Source organism: Triticum dicoccoides, chromosome 5A (genome assembly GCF_002162155.2).
Source record: "Triticum dicoccoides isolate Atlit2015 ecotype Zavitan chromosome 5A, WEW_v2.0, whole genome shotgun sequence".
Classification (NCBI taxonomy): Eukaryota; Viridiplantae; Streptophyta; class Magnoliopsida; order Poales; family Poaceae; genus Triticum; species Triticum dicoccoides.
In genome coordinates, this window is record NC_041388.1 from 264629219 (window position 1) to 264647334 (window position 18116).

The window sequence follows — 18116 nt, forward strand, 5'->3', positions numbered from 1 at the left end:
TGTCGAAGTGTCTTGAAGAACCGAGGTACCGAGTCTGATCGGAACGTCTCGGGAGGAGGTCTATTCCTTCGTTGACCGTGAGAGCTTGTCATGGGCTAAGTTGGGACTCCCCTGCAGGGATTTAAACTTTCGAAAGTCGTGCCCACGGTTATGGGCAGATGGGAATTTGTTAATGTCCGGTTGTAGATAACTTGAACCTTAACTTAATTAAAATGAATCAACCGTGTGAGTTACCGTGATGGTCGCTTCTCGGCGGAGTCCGAGAAGTGAACATGGTGTTGGAGTAATGCTTGCGCAAGTTGTTCTCTAGTTTCTCGCCCGTGCTTTGCCTCCTCTTCTCGCTCTCTTTTGCGAACAGGATAGCCACCATATATGCTAGTCGCTTGTTGTAGCTCCACTTATATTTTTACCTTGCCTTACCTATAAGCTTAAATAGTCTTGATCGCGAGGGTGCGAGATTGCTGAGTCCCTGTGGCTCACAGATTACTATTACACTAGATGCAGGGCCTGATGATTCCGCTCCAGGGGACGCGCTTGAGCTCAAGTGGGAGTTCGATGAGGACTCGCAACGATACTATGTTTCTTTTCCTGATGATCAGTAGTGGTGCCCAGTTGGGGGTGATCGGGACCGTGTCGCTTGTTGGGTTGTCTTTTATTTTGGCGCCGTAGTCGGGCCATGAGTGTTTGAATGATGTAATGTTATTTATGTACCTTGATTGACGTGGTGAGTGTAAGCCAACTATGTTATCTCCCCTTTTATTAATTATATTACATGGGATGTTTATGAAGATTGCCTAACTTGCGACATATGCCTTCAATGCGATTATGCCTCTAAGTCGTGCCTCAACACATGGGAGATATAGTCGCATCGAGGGTGTTACATGAGCAGACCTAGCAACCTCCATTACAAAGGAAGTTGCGTTACGCGGTCCAACCCGGCGCGCGCCGCTCAGTCGCTGACGTCATGAAGGCTTCGGCTGATACCATGACGTCGAGTGCCCATAACTGTTCCCGCGTAGTTGGTTAGTGCGTATAGGCCAGTAGCCAGACTCAGATCAAATACCAAGATCTCGTTAAGCGTGTTATCTTGAAGTCAACGCGAACGCCGACCAGGGCCAGGCCCACCTCTTTCCTAGGTGGTCTCAACCTGCCCTGTCGCTCCGCCTCAAAGTAACAATCGGGGGCCGTCGGGAACTCAAGTCCACCACTACCTGGATGGAGCCACCTGCCCCTTCAGCCCCCACATCAGAATCACCTGCGGGTACTCAACGAGCCGGCCCGACTTTATTCACCACCTGAATAGTATGTATATATGTAGGTATTTACCCGTGATCAACACCCGACGTGATCACGGCCCGATAGTATAGTATGGCAGACTGAGAAGAATGTAGGGCAACTGATGATAATCTAGCATCCTATACTAAGTATTTAGGATTGCAGGTAAGGTATCAACAGTTGTAGCAACAATGACAGGCTATGCAACAGAATAGGATTAACGGAAAGCAGTAACATGCTACACTACTCTAATGCAAGCAGTAGAGAGAAGAGTAGGCGATATCTGGTGATCAAGGGGGGCGCTTTCCTGGTTGCTCTAGCAAGAGAGAGGGTCGTCATCACCGTAATCGTACTGGGTAGTAGCGGCGTCGGTCTCGGTGTCTAGCGAGAGAAGAGGGGGGAAGAAACAATAAATATTAAGCAAATAGATGCATAGCGATGCATGACATGACAAGTAGCGGTGCTAGGGGTGCCCTAACGCGGTAAGAGGTGGTACCGGTGAAAGGGGAAAACATCCGGGAAAATATCCCCGGTGTTTCGCGTTTTCGGACAGACGAACCGGAGGGGGAAAGTTGTGTGTTCGCTATGCTAGGGATGCGTGGCGGACGAACGGGCTACGTATCCGGATTTGTCTCGTCGTTCTGAGCAACTTTCATGTACAAAGTTTTTTCATCCGAGTTACGGTTTATTTTATATTGATTTTAAAAGAATTAAATCATTTTTAGGATTTATTTAATTATTTTAATTCAACATTATCCAGAATAGTGTTTGCTGACGTCAGTAGTTGACCTGGTCAACCTGACAGGTGGGTCCCACCCGTGAGTGACCCATTTGAATTAAACACATAAATTAACCTAATCAGGATTATTTAGGGGGGTGGACCCCATTGTCATTCACTAATTAATTAATTAACTAATCATGTTAATTTGGTAAGTAAGGTGTAATTAGTTTAATTAGTTGTTTAACTTAATTAATCAAAATTAATTAAGTTAATTATTCCTTCAATTAATTATTATTATTTTATTTATTTGTTTTTAAAAAAATATGTTCCAGGGGCGGGGCCCCCTAGTCAGTGGTTATGGGGGAGCCATAGCGGGCGCGGGCGTCGGGCATAACCCGAACAGAGGCGCACCCGACCGGCCGCTGCAGGGCGGCAGGGGAGCTCCGACGAGGGTGGTACGGCGCGCGGGGCGGGCGAAGGCACCGACGGGGCGAACGGATCCGTGGCGGGCGAAGCAGAGGGGCGTGGACGCAGCCAGGGGGGCTGTGCAGAGCAGCAATAGAGGGGTCGCGGGCGAGCGACGCAGGCATGGTGAGCGGCGACGAGGGTACAGGGGCGGCGATGCTCGAGGATACAGGGGCGCAGGCTCGTGTGCCGGGGCACGTGCAAGGGTGCGCGGGGCAGCGGGTCCAAGCAGCGGCGCGACCAGCGCGGTGAGAAGCAGAGGTGGGGCGCGGCAGAAGCAGTAGCAAGCAGTAGGAGGCGAAGCGGGCGCGCGGCGACTGGGCAGCAGAAGTAGAGCAGCTGCAGCAGTGGGCAAGGCGCGGCCAGACGAGGAAGCTGCGGGACGACGCAGCGACGGGCGCAGAGGCGGGGCTGTGGCGGTGCGCGGTGAGCGTACGAGGCCATGGGCGCGAGCGCCGGGCGTAGCAGGGTGCCGGAGTTGGCCGCGGGCACGGTGGCCCGGGGTTGGCAGCGGCACAGGGAGGCATGGCGTAGGCGAGGCAACTACGAGACGGGCGGCGCGTGCAGCAGCAGCAGGTGCGGCAGGAGCAGGGGAGGTGCGGGCAGCGATGGCGCGGTGCAGATGACCACGGCGCGGGCGCGGTCGTCGCGGGAACAAGGGAGAAGGAGAGGTCGGGGCCTCACCGCGGGGCCGTAGGACAGTGGCAGCGGTGCTCGGGGAGGAGGACGGGGACGGCCGCGTTTGACGAAGACGACGACGACGATGGAGCCCAGCGAGGAGGAGATGAGGAGGAGGAGGGCGACGCCGCTCCGCGAGGTGGGTCCGACAACGGCGGGGTCTAGCGGCGTCAGAGGCGGTGGGCGGTGGGCGACGCGGTCGGCCCGAGCGAAGGGCGGCGGGGTCGAAGACGAGGGGTGCCGGCGAGAGGCTTCGACACCGAGCGATGGGCGCCCCGATCTCGATCCAGATTCGAGGTAGAGGGGGGAGAGAGCGAGGTGGAGTGGGGGGTTGTGGGTGTCGGTCGGGTTGGGGATAAGGGGAGTGAGTGGTGGCCGTTTGGGCCGGCCTGGTCTGACGGAGCCGACTGGGCCAAGAGGCAGCGCCGGGCTCTGTGGGAAAAGGGGGTGACCTTTGCCTTTTTATTTGTTTTTTTATTTCTTTTCTATTTTATTACATTCATCAATTTATTTTAGTTTTGTAAAATATATTATTAGTACCTAAATTAGTTTTATGAATTACACCATGGCCACAAAAGTTTAAACCCCAAAATAAATTAGTTTAAAATTTTATAAAGTATAAAAGGTATTTAACTAAATGTTTTTGCTGCTGTTTTATTTATTCAAGAGCATTTAATTATTTTATAATAATGTGGTCTCTCCATCCTAATTACCTATGTAATATTTGGTTCACTCCGAACATTTTAGTTTTAATATTTGAAAAAAAATGTTTGCTTGATTTTGAATTTGAATTTAAATCAGTTTTAAACTAACGTGAGATTAGCAACAGTAATCGAGGTGACGTGGCATCATTAGCAGAGGGTTACTGTAGCTTAAATATCCGAATGTCACACAGAAGTTCATGATGTACATATTTTTTATTGATATTCATTGATAGTTTTGTGGGTTACCACCAATTAGCTATTGTTTTGGTCGTCGTCGATTTGATAAGCTGTTGTTTATGTCCAAAATTTTCTGAAATTTATATTTTAAGTTCTGTTCGAAACATATGTTCTTGTTGTTGTGCTACTGTTGAGCAGCTGCCGTGGGCCGGGCGACCGGCTGCCGGTTTTACATCTTCACTTTTACATCATCTATTAGTTACCTTTTTATATCTTTAATATATATTATTGGTGAGAGTTGCCTTTTTTAGAGATGTAAATTTTTACATCTTCAAATTTACATTATCTATTATTTATTGGAGATGCTCTTAGAGCAACTTTAACGGGTGACCCATTTCGTCCGTCTGCGTTCGTTTGGGTCGGCGCGGACAAAAGTGGCGGTTCAACGTGCCGACCCAAACTCAAATCGTGTTCGCCTGGCGTCCGCGCCGACCCATTTCCGGCCCAAAATTACGCTTGAAATGCGTCGGCGCGGACGCGCCGCGCGTCTCCTCGCCGTCCGCCGCGTCCCCACTTGGCGGCCACCCAATCGCCACCGGTCGTCTAAATTATGACGACCATCGACAGCGGGCCCACGCGTCAGCCAGTGGAAGCGTCCTTTCTTAACCACGCGTACGGCGGGGTCAGCCTCATCCACTTTTCTCGTCCACATCTGCCCTCCCCCCACCACTCTCTTTGCTTCCTCGCCGGCGACCGCAAACCCTAGCCATGGGCCTCTTCGACAGCAGCAATGGCAAGGGCAAAGGCACCCCCGGCGCCTCGTCCTCCCGTGCTCCCCTTCCCCCTTCTCCTCCTCCGACAGCGACGCGTTTTCGCCCTGGTCGCCGGCGCCTGCACATCCCGGTGCACCAAGCGCGGTGGCACTGGGAGTACAAGCAGCCATTGTCATACCCGATGTCACGCTGCCGCACCATTGGCATCTGGATCCACAGCGGATCCCGGTGCTGGCAGTTCCTCGTACACAACGGGCGCACGACGACGAGGTGCGCAGGCGCCGCGCGCAGCTCACGCCAGAGCAGCGTCGGCTGCCAGAGTACGTCGCCGACTCCCCCAACTGGGAGGCGTGGTTCGCCCTCGAACACGAGGAGCAACGGTGCTCGGGTGTCGACGCCGTCCCGCCGCCGTTCCCACCGCAGCCCCCGCAGGTAGAGCCAGAGGACATGGAGGCGGAGGCGGAGTACCATGACGCCCTCGAGGAGGCCCTGCAGCACGCGCTGGAGGCTAGCCGCCTCGAGGAGGACGCGCACTGGGATGAGCTGGAGCAAGCCCTTGCCCTGTCGGCAGCGGTGGACTCTGTCCACACCCCGCTCTTCGTGCCGCCACCGCCACCGTCGCCGCCCGTCCAGCCCAAGCCGGAGCCGGAGCCGGAGCCGACGCGTAAGCGCTGCCCGCCTCCACCCACTTGGCCGGAGGAGGCCTACTCGTGGACGGGTCAGTACCGCAAGTGGGTGAGCGCGCCTCCCGTCCACTTCGTCGCGACGCCGGAGGAGGAGGCGGCCCACCTCGAGCGATGGAAGGAGCACTGGCTCCGCCAGGAGCAGGCCGACGGCGAGGAGCAAATGCGCTACGACGCCATGCTCCAATGCGACGCGGAGGCGCTCCGGCTCGAGGAGGAGGAGGAGGAGCGCGCGCGCGGGGCTTGCCGCAATGCCGCCGCCCCAGCAGACGCCGGAGGAAGCGTACCAGGTGGCATTCGGATGGGCTGGCCCTGCTCCGGTCTTCATCGACCTCATCGACGACGGCGGCGTCAACGGCAAGGGCAAGAGCAAGGCCGACGACGTCTAGGGCAGCGTGTCGGGCGGGCGCAGACTTTTTTTTAATGTTTATTAGATTTAGGTGGACTTTGCCGGCGTTTGATCGGCCACTTTATGTTTATTTATGTTTATTTCGTGCAACTTATTTTTTTCCACGACGGCACATTTGTGTTGGCCTCTCCGTTAGACGGTCAAGTCGACTCATTTTAAAATACGGATGCGCACATTCGCCTGATCGATCCAAACGGACAAAAAACTGACAAAGCGTGCGTCCGTTTAAGTCCCCCGTTGGAGTTTCTCTTAGTTTGAATCAAAATCTGAAGAGAACCCACGAAAGAGCAGGCCTTTTTTTTTGAAACTCGAAAGAGCAGGCCTTGATAAGTTGAAGTTGAGCCAAGTCACAACAGTTTTCCATCCTGGGCTAGTCTCGGTTACTGGCGGCAACGAGTGGAAAGCAGATATCCGGGGCATGTCTCGTAACTCGGAGACACTGGCTGCGTCTGTTTCCACCATTATTAAATATCATTGTGCGCATGCAAATTATTTTATAATCATGGGAGTATGTTACCACTCCTTGAAGTTGGAGTAAGAAAACAGGGTGGGTCCTCAGCCCCAGGCTGAACATGGCGACAGTGCTTCTTGGCTCTTGCATGGTCAACATCTGGTCAAGGAAGCAAAATCATCACCTCACCTCGCCTGTTCAATCAACAGGGAATCCACTTCCAGTGATCCTCGCCATACGGAACATCTCATCTACAACCAAATCACTCAGGCCTTTTTGGTTCATAAGATAGTATTATCGTAGAAATAGGAATTTTGTAGGAAATGAAATGACATATATTTTAAATTCTATGAATAGGAATAGGAAACAAGATGTCATTTGGTTGACATCATTTTTTTTCATTAAGTCTAGGCTCATTTTTATTTTCCTATAAAATGTGGAGGATAGGAACTAATTCTATATAGGAATAGAAATCCATTCCTATGAACCAAAAGGCTAAGAAAAAAATCCTATAAGAATCCTATCCTCTAGAATTCCTATGAAATTCCTCCAAACCAAAGGAGACCTCAAATGGGAGAGGATTCGGGGCACGCAAGTCCCGCCCGTGCTTTTATTTTGTGACTTTCAATTTTTATTTTTTTATATCTTTTGAATAAAAAGTTTAAATTAATTTCTGGTTTTATGCCGTGTTTCTCGTAACTCAGGTTTTTAAATAATAAATTTTTTTGAAAAATAAATAATAAATATTAAGATTCAACTCTTCAAACTTAATATGAGCAACCGGTAAAATTACGATTTTTTTGTGCCTGCGACCGACCAAAAAGTGTCTTAAAATTTTATTACTCCCTCCATTCCACAATGTAGTGCTTCCTCTATCCCCGTGCTTCAACTTTGACCGTAAATTTAATTACCAAGACCGATTGCGGCGGGAGCAAAAATTATATCAGTGAATTCGTATTCGAAAGAAGTTTTTAATTATGTAATTTTTTTCTCCCGCTGCAATCGGTCTTGTTCGTTAAATTTGTGGTCAAAGTTCGACCTCGGAAAGCACGGGCGCACTATATTTTGGAATGGAGGGAGTATAAAATTAGGTACGAGCCATCGAGAAAATCACAAGTTTTAGTTGGTAAGTTCAAATGACTGAAATTTAAAATTTACCGTGTATTTAATATGTCCTTATGCGGGATCCAACTACTTTATAAATCGCGAGGCAATCAAGCAGCCGGGCAGGGTTTGGTAGGTACGTAGCCCCATACCTCTGTGCCCCTACGAGTTTTCGTCCCTCAAACTGTTCCTTTATTGTTCAAGTAGAGAAGCCCCGTCAGTGTTCGGACACAAATTTACCATTCAATCAGACCTTTAATAGCCGTCCCAATGTTTAGGATGTTCGCACCCTCAAACCTAACCCATATGTGTTTTAAAAAAAAAATCTAAACCCATATGTAAGGCGGTCAGGACGTGCCTGAACGTGGCCGCCACGTCGGACTGGCCCAATCTGGCGCAGTCCGATCCCACATATACCCCACCCGAACCAAACTCTAGTCCATACTCCACACACTTGACCGCCCCACTCTGCTTCCCTGCCGTGTTCTTCCCGTCCCGTCTCCTCCTACCATGGCCAACTCTGGCAGCGGATTCGACAACAAGTCCGACCCTGTTGAATGGGAGGTGCTCCTTAAGGAGGGATCTAGCTCCGCCTCGGACGACAAGTAGCTCGCCTTCCATCGGCTGCAGATGGACAGGTGCAAAAACTCAAGCTCCATGATGCTCGCACCTCCAACCCCTGCTCCTAATGGACAACACTGGGTGCTCGTGTTGCACCGCCAACCCTATGCCCACCGCGGCTACCCGCGTCGAAGGTGCGGGCCGCTCGCCGCACGAGGTAGAGGGCGGCACAAGCCATATCCAACCGGTTCGGTTATGGGTTGTGTCACGCCCGAGCCACTCCCGCCCACTGACTCTAACGACGATCTTCTCCACTACGTCATCCTCCACTCCTTCATGTCGGCGGAGACAGATGCCCCCCGTCGTCGACGACAAAATGCGAAGGTGGTCTGATTGCCAAGGAGAAGGCAGCTGCCGCGGAGAAAGCCGCCCACCTCGCGCCTCACGGCCCGATGTCAAGCCGGGATCCGTTCCTCTCCCTCATCCGACAACGGCACAACCACTGACGATGATGACGATTCCTCTCCGTCCACCGATGTGTACGTCGAAGACTACTACCGCTGCTCCAAAGACCGCAAGGGGAAGGGACCAGCGAGGAAAGTGTGAAATCCGGCACCCCCTAGCTCTAATTTATGTATCGTATGATAAACTTTTGTGAATATGCTATGCTATGTCCGATCTTTTGTGAACTTCGCACGCTATGTCCGGCTATAAATTGAACTCTGCTATGTCCAATCTGATCTATGCCATATTGAATTATCTATGTGCTATTTTGATCACGCCGCATGGGGTTGCATGGATTTAGAGGTTCGGATATAAGGGGGACGGCTGTGGACGTTGCCAAATGAGAGGTAACTGGACGCTATAGGGCCCAAATTAGGACATTTCAGTTGTAGATGTTCTTACACGAGTATTTTTTAGAGAAAAACTGTCACAGGGCTATTTCTTTTTCCAATGATGACAATATACATGTAGTTGCAGAGTAGCCGCGTCAAAAATTTGGTTTCTGTTGAAATCTGACTTAAATTTATGTCTCCATAATATTGTGCCTGAAATGCGTATATTCGGTACCTGCCGTGGTGATTAGAATTTCTGAAATTTCATCGGAAACAAGAGCCATTTTCTTGTGTGGTGAATACGTGTCTCATTTATATCAATAATGATCATAGTACAAGCCATGTAAACACAAAGATGCACTGGACCATATATATATCCTTTTTTTTTGCGGGCTAGGACTGTATATATCATGCTAGTACAAGCATTCTTATACTTTAATCATAACTGAAGACGCAGACAGTGCCTTTGAGCTAGCCCATGTTCAGAAAGGCTTCGCGCATGGCTCGGTACCTGGGTTTCAGCCTCTCCACTGGCGGCGGGTGATCCTTCACCGGCGGCGAGTCCAAGAACCGCCCCATCCACGCCGACAGAGACGGGAACCTCTCCTCGGTGACCATCCTCACGCCGATGATCTCCTCGTACATCGGGATCACGTACGCCAACGCGCCGAGCGACAGGTCGACGAGCCCGACGCTCTCCCCGGCGAAGAAATCCTTGCCGCCGAGGGCGAGCAAGTCCTCCAGGACCTGCAGCTGCTCCACGGCGGCCCCCAGCGCGGCCTTCTGGCCCTCGCCTGGCGCCGCCGTGAACCACTTCCAGATCGGCGGCGAGAGCTGCATGTGGTAATATATTGCTCAGTCAGATCGTATCATCTGTGACGAACTAACCGAGTTGGATCGAACTTGGGAACAGAGGAAAGAGAACCGCTGCGCTGACCTTGTCGTGCACGAACCTCATCCAGAAGCGGGCCATGGCGCGCTCGTGGGGGTCGTCGGGGAGGATGCGGCCGCCGCGGTAGCTCCACGCCTCGTCGACGAACTCGACGATGACGTCGGACTCCGCCACCGGTTTGCCGCGGTAGAGCAGCACGGGGACCTTCTTGTGCACGGGGTTGTGCTCCAGGAGGTCGTCGCTCTTGTTCCTCAGGTCCTCCTCCACGTACTCGTACTCCACGCCCTTGATGCTGAGAGCCCATTTTACCTTGAGGACGTAGGGGCTCGCCCACATGCCGAAAAGCTTCACCTTCTCCGGCGCTTCCTCTTGATGATCATCCATGGCGATGATGGCTTTCTAATCTAATGATCCGTTTGGCCAGTTTGCTGAATTTGTAGTGTTTTCTTGTGGCGGAGATATTTTGATGGCTCCAGTGTTTGATTAGTCAGGTCCGGTGGCTTGACTTGGGACTGAGCAGTCTGGACGATCGACGTTGCTTCCTTCGTTTTCACAGTTAATGAAAGGCGCAGCCAATTCAAGCATGAAGAAGACCTGCAATGCCCGATCACCTTTTTTTTCTTTGGGCCTGCTTCAGCCGACAGATCTTTTCAAAAAATCTGCCGCCTCGGTAGCCGTTAGATCTGACGCCATCATCGTCTTCAGCATTGTAACAAATGTAGTATTGCAGAGCTCTTTGCAATAGAGCTCATGTTGCAGAAACCATTTGAAATATAGATGATGTTGCAGATTTTTTTCGGCTTCACATTTTTGCAACATGGGTGTCCTTGCGGAAGGAAATTTTGCAGCACAAATGATCTTGCCAAAAAAATTTGCAATGGAAATGATGTTGCAGAAACGCCGCCATCGTTCGTCGTCGCCCCTTGCAACCCGGTCGTCGCAATTGCAACAGGGAGGCGACCGGTGATGGTCGAAAACGTCATGGAGGAGGTCAGCTGCAGCCGTGCCAAGCTCAGGCGCACCACACGGCCGACGGTAGTAGTGGAGGCGAGCGGCCGAAGGACGGTGGTGGTGGCCGGAGTTCATGGTTGGTTGCGAACACGAGAAGAAGAGAGGTGGAGGGGGCAGGGAACAGGGTGCAACGATGGACGCAGGCCTCGCCGACGACGGCACTCCCAGCGATCGGCCGGATGGAATCGGGCGATGAGGCATCGTGGGAAACGTTGTGTTGACATTGTTTAGTGTTTGAGACCTGTATTATGTCTGATATACCTGTATTGCAACAATTGCAACAAGGGCCGTATTGCAGAAGTTAGCCTATGGTGTGGGTTGCTAAGTATCGTCTGATCAAACGGTGGTGGAGGTGGTGCAGGGGGTGGACGCCCGCGCTATTATCAGTCGGGTGGAACGTAGCGTTTCTGTTTTTTTTTAAGTTACTCCTTCCGATCCCGTATTAATTCATGCTGCTTTAGTATAAAAATACACTAAGACAACATCAATTAATATGAATTGGAGGGAGTAATATATCAATTCAAGCTCATTCACCCAACATATAATACAGTTCTAGAATTTTATCCTTCAGCTTCTTCAGTCTCTTGCATGGCTGATCGATTTTATTGTTTTTGTGATCAGAGTCATGGCTGTCGATTTCATTAATGAAATCAAATCTACAATGTTCGCACCACGTTTAGGACTGCAGCGTCGGCCCACAGAGATCATTTCCGATGTGTTGTTCAGCATTAATCAAATCCAATCTCCAGTAACAAACAATGTACAATGGGGTACGTATGCGGACTTTTCCCTGTCCTTATTTCTTCAGTTGTAGGATTATCTTTACACCAACACCAAGCACAACCATGGGTCAAGCGAAACACTCCCTTACACCAGTTTGTCACCAGCATCCCGCATCACATCTCGTCTCGAGGTTCTTTGGTGGCCGATGACAGCGAGCACTCAGCCTCAACTACCAAATCCTTGAGGACTCCTCGGCATGGATCACCAAACACATCATTCGAAACACTGATTGCGCATTCGTTGTTGCCCACGCACGCCTGGAAACGAGGAAAATAATAAGTGTTATGACATCTGGTAGATATTCAGATTTGCATCAAGTTAGTGAACAGAGTTCATGCATCTGTTCCTTATCTAACAGACTGAATAAATAAACATATAGTGTAATCACCGACTTGCTCGGAGTCTCTTCTCTCATTTTCGGGATCAAGTTTAGCCTTGCGTTGTTCAGAAACCACGGTAAATTAACCCCTCCAAATCTTTCATTTTTCTTCTTTATTAAGAATTTTGCAAACACTGATTGATGCACATGAGCGTGGGAAACTAAAAAGGTGCTTTCGCATCCGTCCATTAGAATTTTGCTAACACTTTTTATGATTGATGCACATGAGCGTGTGAAATTAAAAAGGTGCTCTCGCATTCGTCCATTTAGTATCAGAAGAAATTTACTAGGTTTAGCAGTCGTGACTTGTCAGCTTACCTCTGATACCAAGGCAAGAGTACTCGAAGCATGGCACTTTACTTCGGAGAAATTCTGGCAACCACCTGATGGAGTTCCGTAGCTCGCAAATGTAATCTTAGTGATCAAATGCCCATCATCACACCGTAAGCGCAGTTCTGGTGCTATAGTATCAACCAAGACACGACCACTGGTAAGGCGTGACCAAGCAGAAAGGGGAGGATAATAACTTTCTGATATCCTTGAGCAGATTGTTTTGGTATAATGAACCTCCAGTGATATCTTTGAAGGGTCACCCCCTGTTTCTTCAAACAATACCAGAAGATTGTCCGACTCCTGCAGCCATTCTCGTGGTATGTGGTACCTGGTTGGAAATAACAAGGTTTGAGAATATAAAAAATGGTTATGTGACAGTAAAAGGCTAGTTTTCCAAACAAAAAAACACATTGAAATAAAAAAATACACATTAATCTTATCAAATGAATGCAATCATAAGAATTTAGAGTAGACTAGTCACATTCCATCAGTAGGGGCTATGGAAGGATCTACTACTGGCACAAGCCTAATCACTGTAAGCAGATAAAATAAACGATGATGTTCTTCTCTGTTGAGAGGGTCGCCCCATTATGTAGTAGATAAAATAACCAGCTTGTGGAGCAGTAACCTTTTCAATTGACTCCCAGGAGACCTTGGGCGCCACGCTCACCAGTAACCCCGGAACACAAATTTCGTCACAGTTTTCTTTTGTGTGGATAAAATCTCGTCACAGTTGAAGCAAAGACCCTGACGATGACGTTCTGCCAACTCAGCTGGGGTGAGGTGCCAAACTTGCCATGGTGCCGAGCTACATGAGGCGCAAAACAGTTGCTAGTGGTGCTAGGGGGGAAGGCGTCGGAGTTGTGTTTACTGCAGGAGGAGTGGAGGGGCACAAGGGTCCCGTGGGTCCAGAAGGCTAGTGTGGTGATGTCGATGGAGGGAAATGCCTCTCGTGACGGACCTTGGGAAAGGAGGTGGCGTTGTGGAGGTCGGATGGTTACTGAAGCTCGACATCGACGCGAACACCCTCGGGCAGCCCTGCTGTGTACAGAATTGCTGGGACGGGATTTGTCGGTGAGTAAGTGTACCCACTCGGAGGAGGATCGCATACAGGCGTATCCTGACCATATCACCGGCCCAAGCGTCCAAGGGAACTACATTTCAGTACAAATTGAATGGTATAAGTTTTGTGATACATAAACCATGTTTTCTTGGTCAAATTGATGGTCAACGCCGAATCTCAAAATACATGCACGGTATGTAAATAGGGATGGAGGGAGTTTATTTTATGTAACTAAAAATATGATGAAATTCCTTGACTAGTCCTATGTCTATCAATATTGTATCATCACTTTAGAGTTCCAGTTTGTGGCTTATCTGCATGTAATGCTTACACTACAGATATGATAAATATAGACATAAAGAATAGACAAATATAGAAGAGAAACCCGGCACCATGCAATGAATTATACTAAAATCTTAATACCAGCTTTGGGTCGGCATTCCACAGTTTGATTGACATTTGCTCTCACTATACGCTCCCGGGTAGTTGCATGAAGATGAGCACCCAGATTCTGGCGCTACTAGTGACCAGTAGCGCCCAATTAGATGCCCATTCACCCAAGCCTGGCCCTTCCCCATGCTCCCAAGATAGATGGCGACAGGGTCGGTACCTTTAGGGGCATCAAACATAGTCTGCATATAGAAAACAGTAGTTAAGAGACAACCAATGTGCAGATTGCATGATCTTGCAGTAAAATCTGAAAATAAATTTGATGGATTAGATAAAGATTGGCTTGACCTGGGTAGGTAAAAGTTATATCAAAGACATGTCCATGCTAGCGCTAGAAATGATGGAAAGCACTAAAGGAACTAATACAATACCTCAGCCGTATATAATGGCAAGTTTATGGAGGTGAAAGTCAACTTACCTTGTACCATGTAAAGGGTGACAGTATATCGTCAATCTGCATGCCACTCCACTCAGCACATGCCTGCTTCTCAGGAGCATAAATCATAGAAAACTCACCTTTCAGCCCCACCTGCATTTCAAATATACATCTTAATGTGCATGGTATGCTCAAATCAGGATAAAATATTTTAAGTCCATGGCAACTCCAGAAGCTTACCTGGAACAATACTAGGTAAAGAACACATGGTGAGAGATACTGTATGCAACATTTCCTTTGGTGGAGAACAAAACATGGAAGAACCGTAGCAGTTTCACTACCAAATTAAGCTGTAATTTTTTGGCTATATTTTCAGTAGTTAACCAGTAAATTCGGTCTAACGATATAGATGGTTTTGGACTACTTGTCATGTGTGTCAGAAGAATACTAGTACAGTATTCTAGTACCTTTAACAATCTAGTACCTTGTCATGTGCGTCATGTAGGTTGTCAAACTATTTTCGGAGTCTCACGAGGCCCTGTAACTTTAAAGATCGTCATCTGGATCCCGGAAGTGCATTCTAGCACCTAGCATGAGTAATTGCACTTCCGGGACACAGATGATGATTAAAGTTCCAGGACCTAAGGGAGACCCTGAAAATAGCACCTATGATACTCAATGCAAAGTCTGCACGCCTGCATCAAAGTGTGAACAAGGTAGAAGTGTGGCTGAAAATTCCAATGCTTTACCTGATATGTCCAAACGGAATGAGTCAGGTCAATGTCCCCATTTGGCAATCCAGTGAGTTTTACTTGCCCTCTAAATCCAGCTCCATCCTTCTCCAAGAAAGCACCATAATTCTTTGCGATTGCCCAAGACAATATGAGACATCAAATAATGTGTCACGTTTTGTGCGTGATGATCATACGTGCATATATAACAGAACAAAAACATACAGCTAGCTAAATGAAGATGATAGCATCACATGCATGCACAGCATACAAGTAGCTCACTTCAATGTAACTGAATTTCTTTCACCCATTATACCTTCAATCCCACAGTTTAAACATGGGTATAATATGAGAACAAAAAATAAGTTCTGCGGTAGAGGAGCCCCATGGAATTGTCATTAAGGTAGAAATGACCATGAGACACCAGAATTCGTTCCTAATGGGAGTTGAACCCTAGTCGGGAAGGACACACCACAAACTTAACCAAGAAAGCATAAGCCTGATTGCTGGACTAAGTGATATAGTTGCTAATTATTAATTACAGGTGAGTGCACAGATGTTTTGAGGCAATAACTATGTACGCCTGATCTCTCAAATGCTATAAATAATATTATTTAGCTAAAAAAGGCATCATAAAATTACGAAATACCTGCAAGCCAACAATTTCTGACAACAATGTCAGCTTATTAAGACCTTGAACAAATTGAACCGGTTGCTTCAGTGATACCCAGTGACCAACTTGACTACCTTCATATTGAAAGATTCCATTATGAACAAATGAATCTTTCATCTATGCATTGGCACAAAATCATCAACACCAGAGCATGTCATACTATGTTTCAAAAAATATATCGGACAAGTTGCTTGTAGATAACCAAGACCAAAGTTTTTTACCAGCGATAATCTGTGTTGTACTACACAAATATATTTATATATTTATAGAATGAAATCTTGAAACAGGTGGTTCAACTATTTAAAGCATATAACAAGTACTAACTAATGTTGAACTGCACCGATGTTACACAGTTCTTAAATGGGGTTGGCAAAATTAAACAACAAAAACATCTCAATTTGAATTCATAAACACGTTTACTTGAAATAGTGGTCCATTACCACCACAATTAGGAATTGAATAATTGACCATTACCACCAAGGAACTAACGACTATGATCTAGTGTAGGATACATTTTTTCCACATAAACAGGATGTCAGCAAATAAGTAATCATTTTTATGTAGATTGATAGTCCCAAATAAATACCTGCAAGCTCTCCATTTACAAATACACGAGCTACATCACGAATTCGGTCTATTTTTAGTGCAGGAAGAACCCCTTTTGAACTCCAAAATCCAACATCCTCATCCGAAATGTTTACACTGTTAAATCCAAAAATGTATTTATATATTAAATCTTCTCAATATAAAGGGTGCATTATCAACAGAATCAGAATGTGAAGTACATGACAATCAAACTGCATACTGATCAAGCATTCTGAAGGCACAACAGATCTATTGCAACCCAATAGCTGATGCAGATGATCAAGCAAACCATATCACTTTGAAAATCTACAAACATGTAAATTTCCAGAAAAATGTATTAAGGTATTTCTCAATTCAATCAGCCTCCAAGGAGAGAACCCAGCCCAATCAGTCATTGGCTAACTAGAGAAGAGAATACTGGTAGTTTGTTCCCTACAGAATGTAAGCACACAAAATTATATATGCTCTAACAGCTTATATAGGTCAACATTCACCTGGTAGTATACCACAGGTAGTCAGATGTGTCCTTTGTTACATTCAAGTGCTCTAATATTCCCTGCGTAGCAAAGCTTTCACCACCCCATGTACCAATGATCTCTTTAGAAGTCCACCAAGTACTCGAGAAATAGGACCCATCAACCCCAGGTAATAAAAGACTAGGCTTATGTCTACTTGAATGACTTGGGGACCCATATTCAAACGTAAAAACAGAAGTTTGTGCACCAACCTGAAATATAACAAGTAAACAGTTAAGAAGAACCACAAATGTAAAATAAAAAATAAAAAAAATCAGTGACATCTACCCAGCATGTTGATGTGGAACATCTAATTCAGATCCAAACGATTACAGCCATCCATATGTTCTAACATGACTGTAAACATGGAAATGCATGAATAATCAAATAAAGTAAGTCTGATACAAAGGTTAGACATTCGATGACAAAAATAAGTTCACCCAAGTAGTTTCTAAACTTCTGAAAATAATTACTGGGGCTCGAACCTAGAAACTCTCATGTTTAACAATTTGGTATCTTTGTGGTCCTGAGGACAGGTGAGATTGCGGGGTTATCCTTGTGTGCGTACATGAGATCCCAGTAATCCTGAGAATAATTACAGAACTATTAATTATGCATGTTTTGTCATGAACCAGGAACAGCCTCCAGCTGAATACAGAAACTATGTTCGACCGCACTTCTAGAGACACCTCTGCTTGCATGGCCACCTGATGCGGCAGCCATGCCTGCTCAGCCTGCCTAAGCTGCAGTTGATGTAACCTGTTTCAGTTTCCTGTTTCTCAGTTTTTGGCTCCTGTTTTTTCCTTTTAGCCTTCATTTTGGTGCCCTGTACATGTTCTAAATGTTTCCACTATTTCCACTATTTTCGCAGTCTTCTTCTAATACAATATGACATGCATTCAGATGCTACTAGATAAAGCAAACATTGTGCTCATACATAGGAAAGAAATAATATGCACAGTTATAGATTACTCACGTGAGCAGTATTGAAAGCTACATTCTCACAGTCTGGTAGTATGCTCACAGACCATGGTGGCAGATTATAAGATTTACCAAAGATCCAGACTGATGCATATTTATGCTCATCAATATTGGCAAGAAAAGCGGAGCAAATCAGTCCATTTCCTGTCATGCTTCTGTTTGTTTGAACTTTTCCATTGGAATATACATGTGCCTGAATTAAACAAGAGTGTAAGCAAAGTATTAAGAGATAATTGCATTGGAGATACGTGAACTTGGTGCACGCGAACACTTAAACTAATCTGTCCACTGCAGCGTGCAGCATGTCAAATTGCACATGTGTACAAACTCCTGTCCCTCTTTCAGGCCTGTAAATAACCAAATACCCACCTGAGCTGTGTATGATTCGTACCAATAGCAACCCAGATGCTAATTGACACCCTAAGGGCCAAACCCATCTCTTCAAAATTCCCTTCTTCAGGACTCCAGTGCCCGAATTACCCTCTCTGCTCTCATGACCTGGGGGCG

The 18116-nt window shown here is 47.2% G+C and overlaps 2 protein-coding genes across 2 annotated transcripts in view; both read right to left on the reverse strand.

Annotated features, from left to right (window-relative positions):
* Positions 1-9181: 9181 nt before the first annotated feature.
* Positions 9182-10195, reverse strand: LOC119300912 (glutathione transferase GST 23-like). Its single transcript, XM_037577815.1, has 2 exons — positions 9775-10195; positions 9182-9671 (listed from the first exon to the last, which is right to left on the reverse strand). The coding sequence occupies exons 1-2, from the start codon at positions 10111-10113 to the stop codon at positions 9309-9311; spliced, it is 702 nt and encodes a 233-aa protein (XP_037433712.1). The 5' UTR covers positions 10114-10195; the 3' UTR covers positions 9182-9308.
* Positions 10196-11444: 1249 nt separating this feature from the next.
* The window catches only part of LOC119300914 (beta-galactosidase 15-like), a 30695-nt gene continuing 24023 nt past the window's right edge, over positions 11445-18116 (reverse strand). The window contains exons 11-19 of the mRNA XM_037577817.1: positions 17605-17802; positions 16608-16840; positions 16115-16230; positions 15505-15602; positions 14874-14984; positions 14167-14277; positions 13722-13930; positions 12221-12563; positions 11445-11780 (exon numbers count right to left, since the gene is read on the reverse strand). Coding sequence (XP_037433714.1) covers positions 11637-11780; positions 12221-12563; positions 13722-13930; positions 14167-14277; positions 14874-14984; positions 15505-15602; positions 16115-16230; positions 16608-16840; positions 17605-17802 — 1563 coding nt within the window. The 3' untranslated portion in view covers positions 11445-11636. The remainder of the gene's footprint in view (positions 11781-12220; positions 12564-13721; positions 13931-14166; positions 14278-14873; positions 14985-15504; positions 15603-16114; positions 16231-16607; positions 16841-17604; positions 17803-18116) is intronic.